The sequence below is a fragment of the Sinocyclocheilus rhinocerous genome, unplaced genomic scaffold, assembly GCF_001515625.1.
Source record: "Sinocyclocheilus rhinocerous isolate Xijiao unplaced genomic scaffold, SAMN03320098_v1.1 scaffold2578, whole genome shotgun sequence".
NCBI lineage: Eukaryota > Metazoa > Chordata > Actinopteri > Cypriniformes > Cyprinidae > Sinocyclocheilus > Sinocyclocheilus rhinocerous.
Window position 1 is genome coordinate 956,608 of NW_015643596.1, and position 19,886 is coordinate 976,493.

The 19,886-nt window shown below is 37.3% G+C and overlaps 1 protein-coding gene across 2 annotated transcripts in view; it reads left to right on the forward strand.

The window, feature by feature from the left end:
* Nucleotides 1-15,035, forward strand: part of LOC107757484 (roquin-1-like) — an 18,703-nt gene extending 3,668 nt beyond the window's left edge. Inside the window, exons 2-20 of one of the 2 annotated variants that reach the window (XM_016574961.1) lie at nt 274-707; nt 2,573-2,693; nt 3,078-3,317; nt 3,400-3,575; nt 4,283-4,483; nt 4,854-4,986; nt 5,081-5,199; nt 6,049-6,161; nt 6,240-6,527; nt 8,088-8,290; nt 8,387-8,712; nt 8,797-8,958; nt 10,323-10,460; nt 11,745-11,961; nt 12,053-12,137; nt 12,242-12,344; nt 12,964-13,095; nt 13,376-13,461; nt 13,675-15,035. In XM_016574961.1, coding sequence (XP_016430447.1) covers nt 477-707; nt 2,573-2,693; nt 3,078-3,317; nt 3,400-3,575; nt 4,283-4,483; nt 4,854-4,986; nt 5,081-5,199; nt 6,049-6,161; nt 6,240-6,527; nt 8,088-8,290; nt 8,387-8,712; nt 8,797-8,958; nt 10,323-10,460; nt 11,745-11,961; nt 12,053-12,137; nt 12,242-12,344; nt 12,964-13,095; nt 13,376-13,461; nt 13,675-13,831 — 3,231 coding nt within the window. In that variant the 5' untranslated portion in view covers nt 274-476 and the 3' untranslated portion in view covers nt 13,832-15,035. The remainder of the gene's footprint in view (nt 1-273; nt 708-2,572; nt 2,694-3,077; nt 3,318-3,399; nt 3,576-4,282; nt 4,484-4,853; nt 4,987-5,080; nt 5,200-6,048; nt 6,162-6,239; nt 6,528-8,087; nt 8,291-8,386; nt 8,713-8,796; nt 8,959-10,322; nt 10,461-11,744; nt 11,962-12,052; nt 12,138-12,241; nt 12,345-12,963; nt 13,096-13,375; nt 13,462-13,674) is intronic. The other variant, XM_016574962.1, reaches the window with a different exon arrangement.
* The last annotated feature ends 4,851 nt before the right edge of the window (nt 15,036-19,886 follow it).

Genomic DNA, 19,886 nt, shown 5'->3' on the forward strand with positions numbered 1-19,886 from the left:
ATGTTTTATGACTCTCAAAGCCGTGATTCCCATTCACTTCCATTATATGACTGACAGACAGCAAAGGTTTGTGTTAAAAATCTTCGTTTGTGTTCTACTGAAGAAACAAAGTCAACTACATCTTGGATGCCCTGGGGGTAAGCAGATAAACATCAGATTTTCATTTTTGGGTGAACTATCCCTTTAAGTAATTTATGGCTGAACAAGATCATTTGGCATGTTGGGATTTACTGATGTGAGTGATCATTTGTGTTTTGTTTTTTTGTCTTTCAGGTTATGTTTTTCACACTATGTGCTGAACGCCCACAATGCCAGGAAATATTTAAGAGCTGTGATCTGTGGAAAAGCTTTATCGGTTCCAGTGGAACCTTTAGGACTTACTGTTATATCGTTTTACGCAAAACGCACATAGACACAAATGCAGCAATAAGAGAAGATCTTGGGGACCGGTGCATCACAGACCGCGCTTCGCTACAATGCCCGTGCAAGCCCCGCAATGGACCGAGTTTCTGTTGTGTCCCATTTGCACGCAAACCTTCGAGGAGAGCCACCGCAAGCCCATCAGCCTGGGCTGTGGCCACACCGTGTGCAAAATGTGCCTGAACAAACTGCACCGCAAGGCCTGCCCTTTCGACCAGACCACCATCAGCACGGACATCGAGCAGCTGCCCGTCAACACAGCGCTCTTGCAGCTTGTCAGCGGACAGGTGAGTCTAAATGTGTGTCCGTCTTCATTTCAGGCTGCAAAGCAACAAAATGTGATTATTTTAAAGGGGGGTGATTCTTTTCTATACCCACTGTATATAAAGCACAGTTCACAAAGAAGTTGCTTTCAAACTAGGCAGGTTTCTATTAGTCAGTGTGGCGAATTTGCGTGAGCAACTGTGAAAAATCTGCATTCCGTCTTAACATGAAACTCCCAATTGCGTGTGTTCCTATTGAAACTACTGGATTTCACCGATTTTCGTTAACAAAACATTATTTGAATGTTATTTTAGAAACCGTAAACATGAGCGCATATGATGGCCCAGTGCACATCGGTTCAATCTGTACCGAACACATTTTTATTGACTTCTCTTATATGGATGAAGTTGTGGCCCCTACCCTAGCCTCAATCTAAGTATGGATAAGGAAGTAAAACTACTCTGGTTCCTTGTAACTCAAACAAAATGCACTTTTTTCCTTTTCAATGACCTTGCTAACAATCGGAACGTGAGGCAAACTGCTAAAAAGACCAGACCGCAGTGATCGTGCAGACAACACAGCAGTTGTACTTTAGGTGGAGCGTGTTTATTACAGTGTTTACTGCATCCACTTGTTTCTGAATCAAGAGGATGAGCAGAACATGTCACGTACAGCATGGAGAGGTGGAGCTTAGGGCGTCAGGTTTCTGAAGATCAGCTTGCGATCGTTCCGGTCTGGTTGGATTTCAGGCCTGATGTGACACAGAAGCGTATGACTGTATGACATGAGACTGTAAAACACACTGCTTCCTCACTCACACAGCCAGTGGAGAACCAGGAAGTTGAATCAACATCAGCCAGTCATTGCCAGCGTTGTCTGTAAAAATACTTCTTCATTCTGCACATGCGGTGATAGGTATGACTGACGCAACTATTACATAATCGTCTAGTCACGATTAATTCAGATGACCACAGTCATAGTGCGCTCCATTGGGCGCTGCATTTAAATAAGGTAATTAAGCAAATACAAAAAGGCCACGGTTTCACGTTTGCAAAACTGCAGATGGCGTGGGTCCATGCAGGTTTTCACATAAAGCAAATGAGGTAAAGATAACCATGTTAAACATGCAAGATGAACTGCCTGTTTAAAAACTGTTATCTATATTCAGAAAATCAAATGTCTTTATTCATGCATGAGTGACCACCTTTAAAATGAAACCAAAAACAGAAATTAGTGCAGAAATGTATTACTATTGGAAAATATTTCTTACTAATGTATTATTCAGTTGGGATGGATTCCCAAAAATTGTGTGAATGTAAAGCAGACTTGGCAATCACAAAGTGGACCAAAAGGAGAAATATTTTAAATAATTTCTTCATATTTTAATATTTAGAACTTCATGTTAGAAATTCATGTTGTTCTTCCCATTACCACATTTGTGTTCATTTTCAAATGTCTTTACTGTCACTTTTGATCAATGTAATGCATTCTTGCTGAATAAAAGTATTAAGAGTAGTGTATCTGATTCTGATGTAATAATCATATATAATTGAAAATCATTCTACCATTTTAAAGTGTCAGTCCTAAAGCTTCAGTCTATTCTCAAAAATGCAGTTATTTAAGTAACTGAATCAGCCAAACCTCACAGTCACGACAGCCCAAATGACGGGACCTTTTGTGGCCAAAACGATCGTTCCTCTCTCTGTTTTTAAATCACATGTTGTTATGAGAGTTGTTGCTCAGTCTGTGGGTGTGAACATGTTCTACATGTAGAGGAATGCTGACAGCACCATCAGATGACCTATTATGTGAAGAATGCCATCAAAGCCCTGTAGATGAGAACTATCTTTGGTATGGTGACAGACAAATGTTATGCTTTGTCCTGCAGGTACCCAAACCTCCCCCCGTCACTTTACTGACAGCTGCAGAGGACGTTAAGCACTATGAGGAGTCTCGCACATGTGTGGAGGACCTGGCCCTCTATCTCAAACCCCTGAGCAACACCAGAGGTCCCTGCCATTTTACATGACCCTTTTTGTTCATTTATTCAGTACAAGTTAGCATATGCTTTTTTTTTTAAAGTGATTAATCATAAACGTCAACAAATGCATCAAGATATCATAATTGGATTGCGATTGCAATATTTTTTTAATATAATATTGTATTTATTTTTATTTAAGATATTTACTTTATTTAATGTATTATTTTATTTGTATTTATTAATTCGTTTTTTATTGTTTGGACACCTAACAATTCACCATATTTATCATCCTTAGCATATGCTTTTTAACATGGTTTTTAAGTGTTTCATCATCCTTCATGATAATCGGTAATCCTGATCCTGAAAAGGCTCAGTTAACATTTGTTTTTTTTGTTGGTGTTGGTCCGTGCAGGTGCAGGGCTGAATGTTGCTGCTCAAAGTGTTCTCAGCAGACCCATGCAGAGGAAGCTGGTGACTCTGGTGCACTGCCAGCTGATGGAGGAGGAGGGCCGCATCCGGGCCATGCGGGCGGCCCGCTCTCTGGGTGAACGTACTGTCACTGAGCTCATCCTCCAGCACCAGAACCCCCAGCAGCTCTCCTCCAACCTGTGGGCCGCCGTCAGAGCCAGAGGCTGCCAGTTTCTTGGCCCTGGTAAGATTTTACCACTATAACATGATAGCAGGCTGATAAAGTCATTTGGGGGCACTAACAAAAATTGTGTTTCACCCAACAGCTATGCAGGAAGAAGCATTGAAGCTGGTCCTGCTCGCTCTGGAAGATGGTTCAGCCCTCTCACGGAAGGTTCTGGTCCTGTTTGTGGTCCAGAGACTCGAACCACGTTTTCCCCAGGCCTCAAAAACCAGCATAGGACACGTGGTGCAGCTCCTTTACAGGGCCTCCTGCTTTAAGGTGCCTTTACTGTTCCTCTTTTCCTTTACAATATTAATGCTTCTCATTGCTATAGATTTAATTTAAAATATATATATATATCGTATATAATGTATTAATGTAACGTATATAAGTCATATAAATAAAAATGTAACATGGAAGTATACAATTTTATTGCGTAGCATTTTTGTTGTAACCTCAACATATCTAAAATATTATATAAAAGATAAATATTTTATAAAATATACAATTAAAAAATTATATTTCATTTGTATTTATATTAAATTGGTAAAATTACTAATTAGATTTCATGTCAGCTGATTTAAAAATGTTTAGATTTAAAATATATTAAATAGATCTGTTTTAGATTTAAAATATTTTTTAAACATATAGGCCTGGTTTTACGGACGGGGCTTAGACTAAGCCAAGATTAGGCCATAGTTCAATTAGGACATTTAAGTAATTTTTATTAACATGCCTTAGAAAAAACATTACTGGTGTGCATCTTGAGACAAAACAAAGGCACTGATATATTTTAACATCAGTCAGTGCAAGTTTCTTTCAGTTGAAACCGCTCAGACTTACATTTTAGTCTGGGACTAGGCTTAAGCCTTGTCTGTGAAACCGGGGGATACAGTATTAGTAATAGATATTTATAAAAAAAAAAAAGTATACATTTTGTATTTATTTATATTAAATATATAACATTTTATTTGTTTTAATCTCAGGTGACCAAGCGTGACGAGGATTCCTCCTTAATGCAGCTGAAGGAGGAGTTTCGCACGTACGAGGCTCTTCGGAGGGAACACGACTCTCAGATCGTTCAGATCGCGATGGAAGGCGGACTGCGTATCGCCCCTGACCAGTGGTCATCTCTACTGTACGGCGACCAGTCGCACAAATCCCACATGCAGTCTATCATAGACAAGGTATGATGAGGATGTGTATAATTATAATAAGTAAAAACTGCTTTTTTTTTTTTTTTTTTTAAATTATGGTTCAAAGAGCCTTTTAGGTAATTACATTTTAAATTTTCCAAACATATGCTGTTCAGATTGTTTCCTGGGTATTATTTTAAGATTTCACTAGGTGGCGTTGTAGTTTTTTTAAGGCAGGTCTGCAAAAAAAATTTATATATATTGTATGGCCAAGTGTTACGTGTTTAAATTCTCTAGTAACACTCCTCCCTGTGTAGAGAACGCATTTAGGGTATAGCGAACGTCACATCGTGCATGAAAACATGTTGACTTTGTTTGCTAGTATGTGAAGTATGTGGTTATGTGGCTTTGTGTGTTTCAGTTGCAGACACCAGCATCCTTTGCTCAGAGTGTGCAGGAACTCACCATTGCCCTTCAGAGAACCGGAGATCCAGCCAATCTCAACCGCCTCAGACCCCATCTGGAGCTGCTGGCCGACATCGACCCCAGCCCAGGTCCGTCAGCCTGCTCCATTCACACATTTGTCAATACAGCCATTCATAACAACATAAATGTCTGAATGTTCACACCTGTTTTTTGTACTAACAGATGCCCCTGCGCCCACATGGGAGCAGCTAGCCAAAGGGCTGGAAGCGGTGCGGACCGTCGTTCATGGCCTGGTAGATTTCATCCAGAACCACAGCAAGAAAGGAGGGGATCAGCAGCAGGTCGGTAACCAGATTGCAGACATAAAATATTATTTGTAAAATATTTAATAGTTTTAATAATTTAATTTATTGAAATAGTTTATTAAAATAGTGTCAAAATAGTCTCATGATTTATTATAAGTATTCAGAAAGAATAATGAAATGCTTTTATTCATTCATTTATATATCTATCTATTTTTAATAGTAGTAGCAGCAGCACTTCTTTTATTAATTTATTTTTACAGTTCAGTGAGGTTTTTTTTTTTTATAATCACTAAGTGTTTATACATGTGTTATTTTAGTGTTATTTATATGCTGTTGTTGTATTTATTAATATTTTAAATTAGCTTTTATATTTTCAGTTTTAATTTTAAGTTTCAGAAACTTTGTGCTTTGTTTTTGTACTTTTTTTATTATTATTTCTGTTTAGCTTTAATTTATTAGCATTAATTTATGTAGAAATGAGGTGCTCAGCAACAGGTCAGTAACCAGATCACAAACGTTTCAATATATTAATATTTAATTTTAAAGTAATATTAATAAAATTAATCAAATAATTAATCAAAATAGCCTCATGATTTTTGACCATTTTTTTTTTTAATGAATTTATTTATTTCCTAATTATCTATACATCAGGTATATTTTCATGTTTATGTACTATTATAGTATTTATTAATATTTGAATTAGCTTTTATTTTAATATTTTCAGTTCAGTTAAAACTTTGTGTTGTCATTTTTATTTTATTTTTTTGTTTTTATACATATATTTATATTTAGCTTTATTTTTTATTAAAAACATTTTTTTTTTAATCAGGTCATTCAAATAACTTGCACAGAAATGAGTAAGCACATCTCACTTCCTGTCCACAGCCACCTCAGCACAGCAAATATAAGACCTACATGTGTCGGGACATGAAACAAAAAGGCGGCTGTCCTCGTGGGGCAAGTTGCACCTTCGCTCACTCTCAGGAAGAGCTTGAAAAGTAAGCAGCACTTGAAGTACATTAAGTAAAGCATAATAAGCATTAGTATCCGCTTCACCACCTTTTCTCTGACAACAGATACCGTAAGATGAATAAACGTTTGGGAATGAGGCGCCAGCTCAGCCAGTCCCTGACCCAGCTGAATGAGATGGACTTCGGCACCGGTCTGTTGCCTGACGAGGGGCTGCTGATGGAGGGACTCCCACGCAAACCCTCCTCCATCACTAACATCATCCTAGCAACAGGACCTGAATCCACTTTGGCCCACCTGGTTTCCAGAGGCTCGGACCCGTCATATGACCCAACACACAAACCGGAGAAGATGAATTCTGGGAGCCTCAGTGCGCCTGGCTCACCTCCAGAGTCGTGAGTTTATTTGTTTATTAGTGGGGGGGAATAAATCATATATTAGCACTGGGGATTTCAAACCTTTTTACATCACATATTGCCAAATGAGAAGATCCCCTTGCCAAGGATCCCTTTTGTAAAGTATAATGTATATTTTAATTTATTAAGAGCTATGTAAAAAATGAAAAATATTATAAATATTATTAACTATAAAATATTATTATTATTATTATTATTAAGTAACTGTTCATTTTAAATAATGAATGGATCTAAATAAATCAAAATAGTCTCATGATTTGACCAGTTTTTAGAAAGAATGAAATGGCTAACTATTATTTTTATAGGATAATTACTGTTATAACTGTATTAGCAGTGGCAGCAGCAATCTCTCTTATTTTTTTTTTTAAGTGATTACATTTTTTTTACTAACTTTGATACTGACTAATTGTCTATACATCGGTGTCATTTTATATTATTTATATACTATTATAGTAGTTATTTTTTTATTTGCTTTTTATTTTCAGGTTTAATTTTAGTTTAGTTTAGGTTTTAGTGATTTTGTGTGCTTTTATCATTTTTAAAGGGGTCATATGATGTTGCTAAAAAGAACATTATGTTGTGTATTTGGTGTAATGCAATGTGTTTATGCGGTTTAAGGTTTAAAAAAACGCATTATTTTCCACATAATGTACATTATTGATGCTCCTCTAAATACAACTTAACCACTGATTTCTAGTTGTGTCCTCTTTTGGAAGGCCAAACAAAGTAGTTTCGCTTTCACAACGAAACACACAGCGTCACACACGGCGGGCTTGAGTGAGGAACGGTCGGCGGGCTTGCAGCAACCACATATGACGATCCCGGGCTGGACCCCGCTTCGTCCACGGTGAAAGCAGATTCGACGATCCACAGCGCGAAGTTGATGTATTTCCTCAGCGACCAGCACGGATCATTTCTTTGCGTGAACATTTGGGCGGTGTTATGCAAATCTTCCCACACAGTGACGTAGACATGTGGGGGCCTGTTTAAACAGGCGTTTTAGGAGGGCGTGGACCAGTCTTAACCTTTATGAAGAATATCTCTTTGAGACTTTAATCTTTGCAAAAACTTGTAACACTCCAAAGAGAAAGGAAAATTTTAAATTGCATCATATGACCCCTTTAATTAGTTTTTTTTTTATTAATATTACTGTTTTGCTTTAATTTGTTTTGTTTTTTTACTCATTTTAGTACTTCAACTTATTTTCAGTTTAAGTTTGTCATCTAATATTTATACTTTCTATACAAGATATCATTATTAGATGACAAACTTAACTGAAAATTTGAAATGTTGCCTTGGCAACTTAATGAAATAAAATAATTAAATACTAAAATTTGAATAAACTAATCAAAACTATTTTTTTAAATAGTTTTAGTTAACAATAACGACACTGCTATACATTATTCAACTTACTACATGGCTACTTGTCAAATAAATAAATACATAAATGGACATGAAATGTTAATTTGAGTCAAAATTGTTTAATTTAAAAAAAGCAAGACTGCCAAGTTATCATGCACTTTATCTCTTGATTTGCAGATTGGAATCCATCCCAAAACCAGGGATGCTCATAAATTCCCACTCCAGGGTAGCCGGCGATGGCACAGTCGGACAGAAGCACATGCCTGCTGTGCCTAGAGTTCCTCACATGTATTCACCACACCACTCTGAACTGTATTACTCTGAGACACGAGGCCCTCTGCCACCCTCCACCCAATATGAATCCTCCCAGTACCCAGCAGGTAGCAAAACACTATTATTTTTTGAACAAACACATTACGTTTGGCACTTCTAGATCTTTGCACTTCTAAAAATGTTCATTTTCCTCATTTCAACAGGTAATCCTTATCCTCACCATCATGTGCACCCACGCTACACCCGTCACCCCGCTCCAGATCCAGGCATGCCACCATATCCGGATTCCTATTCCAGTTCCTACACCTCGGAACGCCAATGCGCCAACCCAAGCTCACATTACGGATACCCTTCACACCACGATGGCCGTCGCCACTCAGCCTACTCCCATCCCCAAACATTCCCCCCAAGGGAGGAACTGGTCCGTAGGAGTCCGGACATTCCCCCGCCGCTACCACCCCAAAGCGCTTCGTACCTGCCAGATCAAGATAGTTATAACCACTCCAGTCAGATCAGGAATTACCCAAGGGTAAGATCCATTACCTGTAATATTTGAACTACATGGGTCTCATTCCAAACCTAAAGAAAACATAACCTAATACTGTGTCCACAGAATGCCTACACGCGATCTCAGCCTTCCCTAGACTACCTGCACCGTCGAAGACAGGAGATCATGGCCCAGCTGGAGGACAGAAAGGACGTTTCCCCATCGCCCTATAGCTCCTCACACTCGCACGACCCCAGCTACCCTCAGGACATGAAGGGACAGAGCCATGTAAGCCAGAAAAACAATATTTCATAGAAATAATAATAATAATACTAAGCAAAATGTAGAAGGGCTGCATGTTTAGTAAGGGATAATGTACATCCAGCCGGTTGTTATCGCAGAATAAGGATCACCCTGAAGGGGGCTATTCAGTGATAACAACTGGCTGGATGTACATTAACTCGTTTAATACACGGCTACTTGCCACACAAGTAAATAATTAGACACGAAATATTGATTTGAGTTTAAATATTTGAATGCAAAGCTTCCGTGAAGACAGCAGTTGCGAGCAAGCGGCAAGTTCAAACTAGACGGATATTTAAGGGATACGGTGCAGTCATACCACTTATTACACAACATTTCACCACATAAATAATTAAGGCGATAAAAGATATTGATTTAAGACGAAATTTTTTAAAAATCTTATCAGTTTGTTAGTTAACTTATAGTCCATTACAGTGTACAAAACAATCGTCATGAAATGGCAGCAGCTGCATTTGTATGAAACGAGAGAGCGAATCCGCGATACCAGGATGACATAATAATTGTACACATAATACTGAATTCAGTTTTAATATTTTATTAGCTAACCAAACGCAAAGCTTCCACAAAGAAAAACTGTTCCTATCAAGCGTATAGTGCCGACTTCAGTTACCCGGATGAGCCTGTTATCAGATTTTACCGGTTGTTATTGAGGGATAACATACCTCGGAATGTCGCGACTGATCAATCAGAATCAAGTATTCCACAGAGCCGTGTAATAAATCTAAAACAATTGTTTAATGTTTGAAAAATAAATTAAGACTGCCATAAATTAGTCTTGTAATTAAAAAAAATTAAAATAATGAATGAATGAATGAATTAATTAATAATAGTAATAATAATGGTATAACTGGTACTGTAAAATTATTATTATATTTTTTCTGAAATCTATTTTAGTAAAATATCCATTTTAATTATTTATTGTTAATATTATTATTGTTATACATTAGTATTGTAATTTTAAAACGTAGTAAAAATAATAATGAAATACTTAGTTTTAGTAAAATTATATTTTTATTTAATTTTTTGTATTTAATAATAGTTATTATTATTATTTTATATTCATATTTATATTGTATTGTAATTTTAAGAAAACTAAATTATTATTGTTGTTGTGTTAATGTATATTTATATTGAAATATAAATCACAAAATGTTAGGACAATTTGTGCAGTCCTACAGACTAGCACAGCAAATCTGGAGTTTAAAAAAAAATAAAAAATTGTTATCATATCTTATCAGAAAAATTGCAATTAGATTTTTTTCCCCCAAATCATGCAGCCCTAGTAGGTAGTGTTTGGTAATGAGTTGCCATATCCATGTCGTTCGCAGTACATGGAAGAGAACTCCCATGGTTTTGGACATTTCCGGGAACCAGACTACTCCAGCTCATATTCACCTTGGTCATGTGACCCCTTCGGTTCCTACATTGGCGGCAAGGATATAAAGTCCAAAGAGGGCATGGACACAGTAAGTTTTGCATGTTTATAGGGACATAAGGGATTCTCAAGCAGTTGTATTTTTAACAAAAACATGGCCAAAGGCATACACTGAAGGAGGATAGCTAGATCTAGAGACCAGAATGTTAAAGAAATTTAGTTTTTATTTTATTATTATTAATAACATTTTTAATTGCATTAAAAAAATTTAAATTTGAGTTCATTAAAGCTGAAAGGCTTCACATTGCATGGGGATTTTGTCCCGTTTCTCCCACACATTCAGATCTGTGCTGTTTTCAGTGACTGTTCCATTACAAAAGGTTATCAATGTTTATTCTGTCTAGTTTGTACAAATACTGTTGACAAACCAAAGGCCATATAAACATATATTACAGATGACTAGGGCTGGGTTTTGACACAAATTTCACGATTCGATTCTCATTCACAAGCTTGCGATTCGATTCGATTACCAATTCGATTCGATTCAATATCAAATATTTTGGATACATATCAGGTACAGTACATGGCCAATTTTCTCAAGGAAAAAAAATCTCTCAACTAATGCTGTAAAATATAATGAATATGTTATAGGGTGCATATATTTAGCAAAATGCCCCTTCTCTACAGTTTATTTTTCTAGCTTACTAATGAGTTTATGGTCACCGAATATGTTTTTCTGAGGTAAATGTGACGTTACGTGACATTGTTTTCAAGATGTTATATTGACGTCTTTGCGCGACTGAAACACTGATTGAGCGATTACATGAGACAGTGACGTTACGTGACATTGTACTCTTTCTTTTAACTTACCTTCGGATGTTTAGTCATGTTTATTTTGTGCTGAAACTGGTATTAATGTGGAGGAGATGATCAGTTCACGTGCACCTCGAGCTGCCGCGATCTGTCACTTCACATTAAACAGCGCCAAAACGGAATTTGACAGAATTTGAAATCTGAGACTTTGTTTCATATTAAAAGTACCAAAGCACAATGCTTATTGTGATATATTGGATGGGAAGTGCCCTTCAATGTTCCATCCATTAACTGAAAACAGGCTAGACTAATCGATCTTGGGATTTAAGAATCGATATCGTTCCGTAAAAATGAGAATCGATTAAAATCGAGATATCGATATTTTTTACCCAGCCCTACAGATGACCAATGATTTTTGTTAACGGTTCAGGCTTATTCCGTGTTAATGCTTGGATAATATTCTTAAATATTAAACAGTGAAGTTGGATGTATTTAAATAATAGTATGCTGAATAATTAGCATATTAATATAGGATTCTTGAGCTAATTGTAACCATTCCTAGCAGCAAAATTTAGACAAAGGCAAAAGTCTGAGAGCACACGGCTTGGAGCTTCAACGCAGAGCGGCAGACGTCAAAGACGACGACCCCATCATTCCCTTTGGCACCCTGCCGACCGTGTCTCGTTTTGGAGCCATCTCACGCACGTCTAAACCGGGCTACCCGCCAAACAGTCCCATGCCACCCTTGCCAAACTCGGCCAAACACACCGCTTCTGCTGGTAAACTCCTCCTGCTTTGTGTCAGCATTGCTAATGGGACAACATGATTATTTCAGTGTTTTTTTGAATGGTCTTTGTCTTCTCTTTTAAGCTGACTACACCTATGCGAATCACAGTGGGTGGAGTGGCGACTCTTACCAGCCGCACCAAAAGTCTCAGGGGCACTTCAGCGAGCGGTATGTCGCCCAGCCCCACCCTTTACAAGTAATCACTTGGTTTCAGTGTAGTTTTATTCTAGAAAGGTTCTAAATGTGTGAAATATTTTCCGCTTACCCCGCAGGTCCAGTTTATCCCCTGCCGTGCAGGCGCGTGAGCAGCTGAGGATGGAGCTACAGCAGGTCAACCTGCAAATCAGCCAGCAGACGCAGAGTCGCGGCCTGGAGGTGAGACTGTCCGTCCTGATGGATGTGTCATTTTAAAGGCCTGTTCACACCTTGTTCAATCGTACTAAACGACACCAAAATATCAAATATTTACTACATAAAATATTCACTTAAAATGAACAATAAAATACATATTAAAATATATCAATTATATAAATGAAAATATAAATTGTATAAAAATACATTATGTATAGTATGTTGAAGTTTTTTTAATATATATTATTTCTCTATTGAATACAACTAAATGACACCAAAGTATAAAATATTCACTTCAGTATATATGAAATAATTTTTGTATACAGTATATTTTATATATTTTCTTTTTTTAAATATTATGTAGAATATTTTAGATTATAGTGCTATATATATTTTAAATATAATTATATTAAAATATACACAATTTAAATAAAGTGTGCGTGTATAATACACATAATTGAAATTTTTCATTTCATTTTTAAATTGTATTTAATTTTATTATATATATAAAATCTTAATTTTTAGTAGTATTGTTATTCTATAAAAACGTCAAGAAATTAATGTAAAGAATAAAGATTATAATTATAAGGTCTTTTGTTGTTGTTGTTTTAATGATTCAGCTTCTCACTCTCTCTTTTGGCAGAACCCAAGCTCAGTCATGTCCCAGCCGTCTCGAGTGGACTGGTCATCAGGGAATTTGTCCAGTGAACAGTTGAGTCTCGAGCTGCACAAGGTGGAGAGAGATATCATCATGAGGACACATGAGATGGCCATGGTAAGCGAGACATGCAATTTATAGAGCTTCTATTAATTATTCATAATTAATCTATTCTATTTCCAGGGAATAATTAATGCGACTGTGGCCATTTCTTGAGCAGAAAATCAATTTTTAAGCAAGGTCATTTGTAAAAGTTTTGTGTTTTTTTTTCAAACTGGTATTGTGGAGTGTAATTTCAGTAGCTTTTATATTTCTGTTCACTCAGTGAAGTTCAGGAAGTGTTAAAAGTCATGTGATTTACATTGCTGTGCTTGAGCATGAATTATTTTGCCTTCAGGAGAACCACGATGGCAAGTACAAGCGGGTCTCAGTCGAAAATGGACAAGACGAACACACTCTACAGCGAGATCCACTCACTCTTAGGTGAAATATAACAGTGAATCTCACTAAAATGTGTTTTAAATCAAGAAAAAGAAAATATTTTAGTGCGTAAGTGCTATTTATTTAAAGTCAAGATTTGCTTTCAGAAGTACATGGTTTACATCCACTGAAAGAAATTCAAATACATGTATGGTCACATGTGGGTTCTTGTGTCCATCACAGTAGTTCTCATCGCCTTTCTCTCTTTGGTTGTAGTGAGGGCTCAAACGGCTCCATCAGTTTGGTCCAGGACTGTGGTTTCGTCAGCAGCAGCATGTCCTCGCTGACCAGCAAGACGTCATCTCTCAGTTTGTCCTCCGAACAGGTGGCCAGCAGCCCTGATTTGCCCAAGAACGGAGTCGTCCACTCCTAGTCGGCTCTTTCTACCTCAGATTCCCCTTCCTCGACCACCACCCCTCTCTTATGCCAGGTTAAACCCTCTAGAGCCGGATGCTCCATCATCGCTGTATGACACACGCCATTCATTCGCTTAATCCTGAGCGTTTAGCTTCCTCAGGGTGAATCTGAAAAACATAAGATGATTTCAGTTATGTTGTTTAACTATCATTAATCCACTTTCTTGGGTTTCAAAATTGCATTTTTATCAAAATGTGCTACGTTTTCGGTAGTTACACTCTTGTTCGTGCTTGGTCTGGCATTTACACTTGTGTCAGGGTTTACAATGTTTAAATTCATTTTTTACTGCAGGCTTGCTGCATATTCAACCAATGGAAAGCATTTTGTTTTATTATGACGGTCAAAATTATGTATTGTGTTTCATACATTAGGCTTCATTTAGGCTTTTACAGTGTGATTGCTGCGATGCACATTATTGTGCGTTATAGAAATTCTCACAAACCTAAATGTTCACTGATTTGACCTCAACTGCGCTCATGCCAACAAACCCAAAAGCCTTTTCCAGTCTTAATGGGGCCCTTGTATTGTTTTCAGTGTATTGCACCACACTGCCTGCGGGATTTCGATTGAACCGCCTGTAATCATCATTTTCTGTTGTAATGTCCTCAGGGATGCATTAATCTGCCTCTATATTTTGTGGACATGAATAGAAATAACAATCCAGGTCACGCTGTTTTTTTTCATAGTGGGTATAGTTATATTTTTCCATCCTGAGGATGGAAAGAAAGCCGCTACGGTAATGCGTAAAGATGCATTCTGTTGTAAGAATGCGTATATACTATTCACTTTGTGAAATTACGATCTTCAGATCAATGCACGATTTTTTTGTATATGTGGAGTTTTTCATCCTGAAAGATGTGCCGAAAGACTTTGATCCAGTTGTAGCCACCTCAAGACTCTCCTTCATTCTCCGTTTCGTCTTTCAACTTTGAAGAACATTGTTTTGATGGGCCGGTTCAATCGAATTCCCCTACAGGCTGGGCTCATGCATGTACATCACAGTTCTCCTCAAATTCATTCTAATATTGATGGGGGATTAACTAAGCTCCTATACTTCACTTTACTGTCAAGTGTCTTGCAGAAGACTGTTTTGGACTCCTTGCCTTTTAAAGGAATAATTCACCCAAAAATAAAAATTTGCTGAAAATTTCCTCACCCTCAGGCCATTCAAGATGTTGATGAGTTTTTCTTCATCGGTACAGATTGGGAGAAATTTAGCATTACATCACTTGCTCACCAATGGATCCTTTGCAGTGAATTGGTGCCGTCAGAATGAGAGTCCAAACAGCTGATAAAAACATCACAATAATCCACAAGTAATCCACACCACTCCAGTCTATCAATTAATGTCTGGTGAAGTGAAAAGCTGCATGTTCGTAATAAATAAATCCATCTTTAAGACGTTTTTAACTAAAATACCAGTCCAGATATTGCTTTCTTTAGTGAAAACAATCATGTTGTTTGAACCAGAAGAGAAATATGCACAGATCAAGCACCATTTATAATTGAAAACAGCGTAAAACAGATACGGATTTTGATGTGAGAGGACAACAAAGGATGCACCTTTCCACTGGAGGAAGTGTTATTATGGATTACTGACTCTTATTTTGGCCGGAGGCAATGGTTTAAAGTTATTTTATTTGTTTTTTTATTAAAAGCTGCATGTTTGTAAGAAACTACATTAATTTATGGACTGGAGTTGTGTGGATTATTGTGATGTTTTACTCTCAATGACGGCACCCATTCACTGCAGAGGATAAATTAGCGAAGTTCTCCAAATCTGTTCTGATGAAAATCAAACTGGCCTGAGGATGAGTAAAATCTCACACAATTTTCATTTTTGGTTGAACTATTCCTTTAAGAGAGCCAAACCACGAAGTATGAATACTTCCATATTTCACATTATTCAGAATTGGTTTTGTTTCCAACCAAACCAAAAACTGAGTTTGTAGTTACGTCAATCCCAGTGATCTTTAGAGTCACGCCACCAGCCAGTTCTCCGATGTTGTTGGGAATAAAAGTAAAACTTTGTTGAATCTGCAGACGTTTTTCACATTTTCTGTGCGGATTTTGGAAGAACATCTGAAAGCATTATCAAGCTAGCCAAAATAAACAAGTGAAGACGCAATACGAGGATAATGTGCTCACAGTTATTAAAGTACACAACATCATATTTCCGTGATCAGTAATGTATTAGGCTCATCAAAACACTTGCACTGTACATCTCAAACTTGCATTTTTCCATGTCGTTGCTTCCTTGGTGGTGAGATCTCATCACTTAGGAAGCAGTCATGCCTCAAGCATTTAGTTTTAAGTTGGAGGTTAGTTTATTGTAGTTTTTTTTTCTCTTCCTGCTAGCATATAATGGTCTCTTGAGACATCCTACCGCAACCTTAAAAGCACCTATTTTGGTGGAACTTCTCTTAAGTTGGAGTTGATTTCTATTGTTTTTATTTTCGTTATTACTGTCGCTTTGGTCTGAGCTCAACATTTAAGCAATCGTCTAGATTGGATATTGCAACTTCGTTTAGGTAACCACTGTGATGCACAGTGTAGACTTTAAGGATAGCACGAATTTACCCAAAATTTGTTCAAAAGAAACAGAGAAAGATTTTTGTTGTTGGTTTAAAGCCACGAATTGGATTACGAGTTAAAAAAGGCGAAGGTATGTTAAACGCTCTTGTAGGAATTTTTAGGATCTAGTATAAGTCCTAGGTCCACTTGGGTAACATCATCTTTATTTTTTGTTTTAAAGGAACTCTGTCTTTATCTCAGGGTTGATTTTAGTGTATTTGTGTGTGAACATCGTGTTACTCGCTCTTTTTTTTTTTTTTTTTTTTTCAGGCCTACAATTTTGCACAGAAAATGTGCATATAGATTAGTCATACTATAGTATAGGCCTACTGCAGAAAGTATGCTACTCCAAACACAGCCACTGTCAGAGCAGATCAACAGAATGAATGTAAAATGTGTTTGTGAGGGGGTCACCCAATCTAAATCAAATTTCTGAAATGGATTTCCTCATACACTAATCCTTTATAATTTGTGAGATAATCAGAGAACAGCAAGAAAAGTGAAAGGAGATTGTCTCTGTGAAAACGCATGAATTGCAGCAAGCAGAATGCAAAAAGGAGAGTAAAACAGCTCGAAATGAAGCAAATCTGCAGCACTTTTATTCAGTGCAGAAATTGGCAGCCGTTGGGAGTGCAGCGTCTGCAGTGGAAAACATTTTTAGCATAAATTACGGCAGTCCCCCCTGAGCAAAGATCAGCCGTGGCTGTATGTGCTGGACTCTCTCCTTTTTTCTCCATGTGGTTTGGTTCCATAAAGATCCATCTCCTCAGAGGTCTGCCCACCGCAGCTCACCTCAACTGGGGTCTGATTTCATCAAAGCTTCACATCTTGGCTTTGATGGGTGGTGAACCCTGTGGTTTTACTGAGGGTCTCATCCCACTTTGTCTCTACTCCCTGTCCCTGATCTCATTCAATCTGTACCAGCTAACTTTCATCAGCCACCTATTTTTCTCATCTAAATCCCTCATTTCTCACCCTTCCTGCCCCTGCTGTATGAGTCTCATCTTTAGCCAAGCACAGGTCAGTAGAGCAACGTATGTGATGGGAAATATGAAAGGACTGACATTTAACCGGTGAAGGGTCAACAAAACACCAACAACACAATGACACAAATACTGGGCTTTACACTTTTCTTGAGCTTGTCCGTACAATGTCCAGTGAAAACATCAAAATGTCCTTCAAGTGTCAACGAACAAGACATGATTATTACAAATGGCGCTTTTCCACTGCGTGGTACGACTCGGCTCGGTACGGCTCAGTACGGCACGGCACGGTACGCCTCGGCTCGGTTTGCGTTTCCACTGCAGTTCAGTACCGCTTTAAAGTGGGCGGGATTATTCACATGTCGTTATAGTTGCGCCGCCTCTACTACCCTGCAATTGTCGCTTAACCAGTTTCAAGACTTTAAGACTTCAAGACTGCCTTTTTGCAGATCTGCAGTTATTCACGCGTTGGATATTTTAGATGTAGCCGAACCATCTCTATAATATTCAACTCCTCTCAGTCTTCAAAGTCAGCATTTATATTAAATGATCTCTTCGAATCTGCAGGCTTTTAGACCGCCAAACGGATTACTGCCTATCCTTTCTGAGATAAAGGAATTTATTGCCAGGTCATTTGTTTTTGTAGCCATTTTGTGTACGTTTCATGCAATTGAACTTGAGTATTTAAGCATGTTTCATGGTGTGATGGTGGTCTTTTGATGTTAGGGTTCTTTGAAGAGTCTAAATTGGAACAGAAAAACAAGGACAGTCTGTGTATTTTGTCATAGTTTGATATCGCTATTTAGAGAGGAAAGTATTAAGGCTTATTTTCATATTTAATGACATTATTGGAGGTCTGATGATACAGATAAACAAATCAAGGTTTACTGCTCTCATAAAAGCCATTAATACAATTCTCAACAGTTCCTTTGTACCTAACCGAAACTCATTTTCAATGTTTCCTTGAACGAAACGCCGATTGTATAAACCTTTGCAGAAGGGCTCAATTTATTGTGGTTTTGAAAGTTTGTATTTGAAGTCAGCCATTTGAAAACCAACTGTTTTAAACTATTGTTGCAAAGCAACATTTACATGATCACCCATGAGCCAATGGGAATCACTATTGATTTGAAAAGGGAACCAAAATGTTTACCCAGGTGAATCTCATGAAACTCGTCAAAAAAATAGTCATATTTCACCACAAGTATGTGTATAAATATATCTCATGGAATGAAGCCCATTTTTGGAACCTTTGTTTTTGCATTGTGAATATTATTTTCATAATATTAAGCACAGAATAATACTTTATTGTAATGCATATTTTTTATATATATATATACACATACAAAATACTGCATGTTTTTAATTTAAAGAACTGTTTTTGTTACTGTATTACTGTAATGAGAATTTGTTTTTTTCTGCATTGTGGTAATGACATTTTGGAGGGGAAAATTGGCTTAACCGTTTCAATGAAAACAAAAACAATCTTAATGGTCCTAAAGATGTGCATAATTTTAATGCAATTATAATTTTTTTTATTCTTTTGATTTTGAGGTGAAATATTACTTTTTCGTGAGGTTCATCCACCCAGTGCTGACTTCTAAAAAAAAAAAAAAAAAAAAATTTTGTATTTTTGATCAGTGTCTAATGAACAGTCTCCGTGTTTCCTCACTGGAGCTCATTTTATAGTGATTGTTGACTACGTTCAGGGTTGGTTTTGAATACGAATGTAGTACTAATTAGTGTCAAACGTCATAAAATGAGAAGATGGGAATGATTGAAATCTGAATTTTGACACTTGGTGCCTGAAACACCCAAGACTGTAGTATGTTTTCCCACACAGATAAATGATTAATGGTACATATTGTTCCCTGGCCTCGAGGGGAAAGTATATGCTGTGCACATACACACATAGTTACGGTGGCCGAGAGAGCTCAACGCGATGCAAATAGAAAAAAAACCACCTGCAAATTAAGAAAATAACTTCATCAATTTGACAACACACACGCTGCAAATGCTCACAACACAACCAAACAAAGAAACGCGCTGCAAATAAAATTCTTTATTTGGTTGTGTTGTGAGCATTTGCAGCGCGTTTCTTTATTTGTTTGCGTTGTGAGCATTTGCAGCACCTGCTGTCAAACTGATGATGTTTTCTTGATTTGCTGGTGCTTTTTCTATTTGCATGTGTTTTCTGAAGTTGCAGCGCATTGAGCTCTCTCGGCCACCGTACATAGTAGATTTATGAGAAGTCATAAAGTTACTTGAAAACATAAGGGTTGTGCACAAGTACAGGCTTTAGTGTTTTAGCTTATAGCTGTAGGATGTAGTTTGAAATAAATGATTGTGTGTTTGTGTTCAAGTGTGTCCAAAGAGAGTGCTATCCACCTCATTTCTGTATGTTTGTTCCCACTGTAACTCATTGCTTGCACTCCTGTATTGACTTTTTCGTGA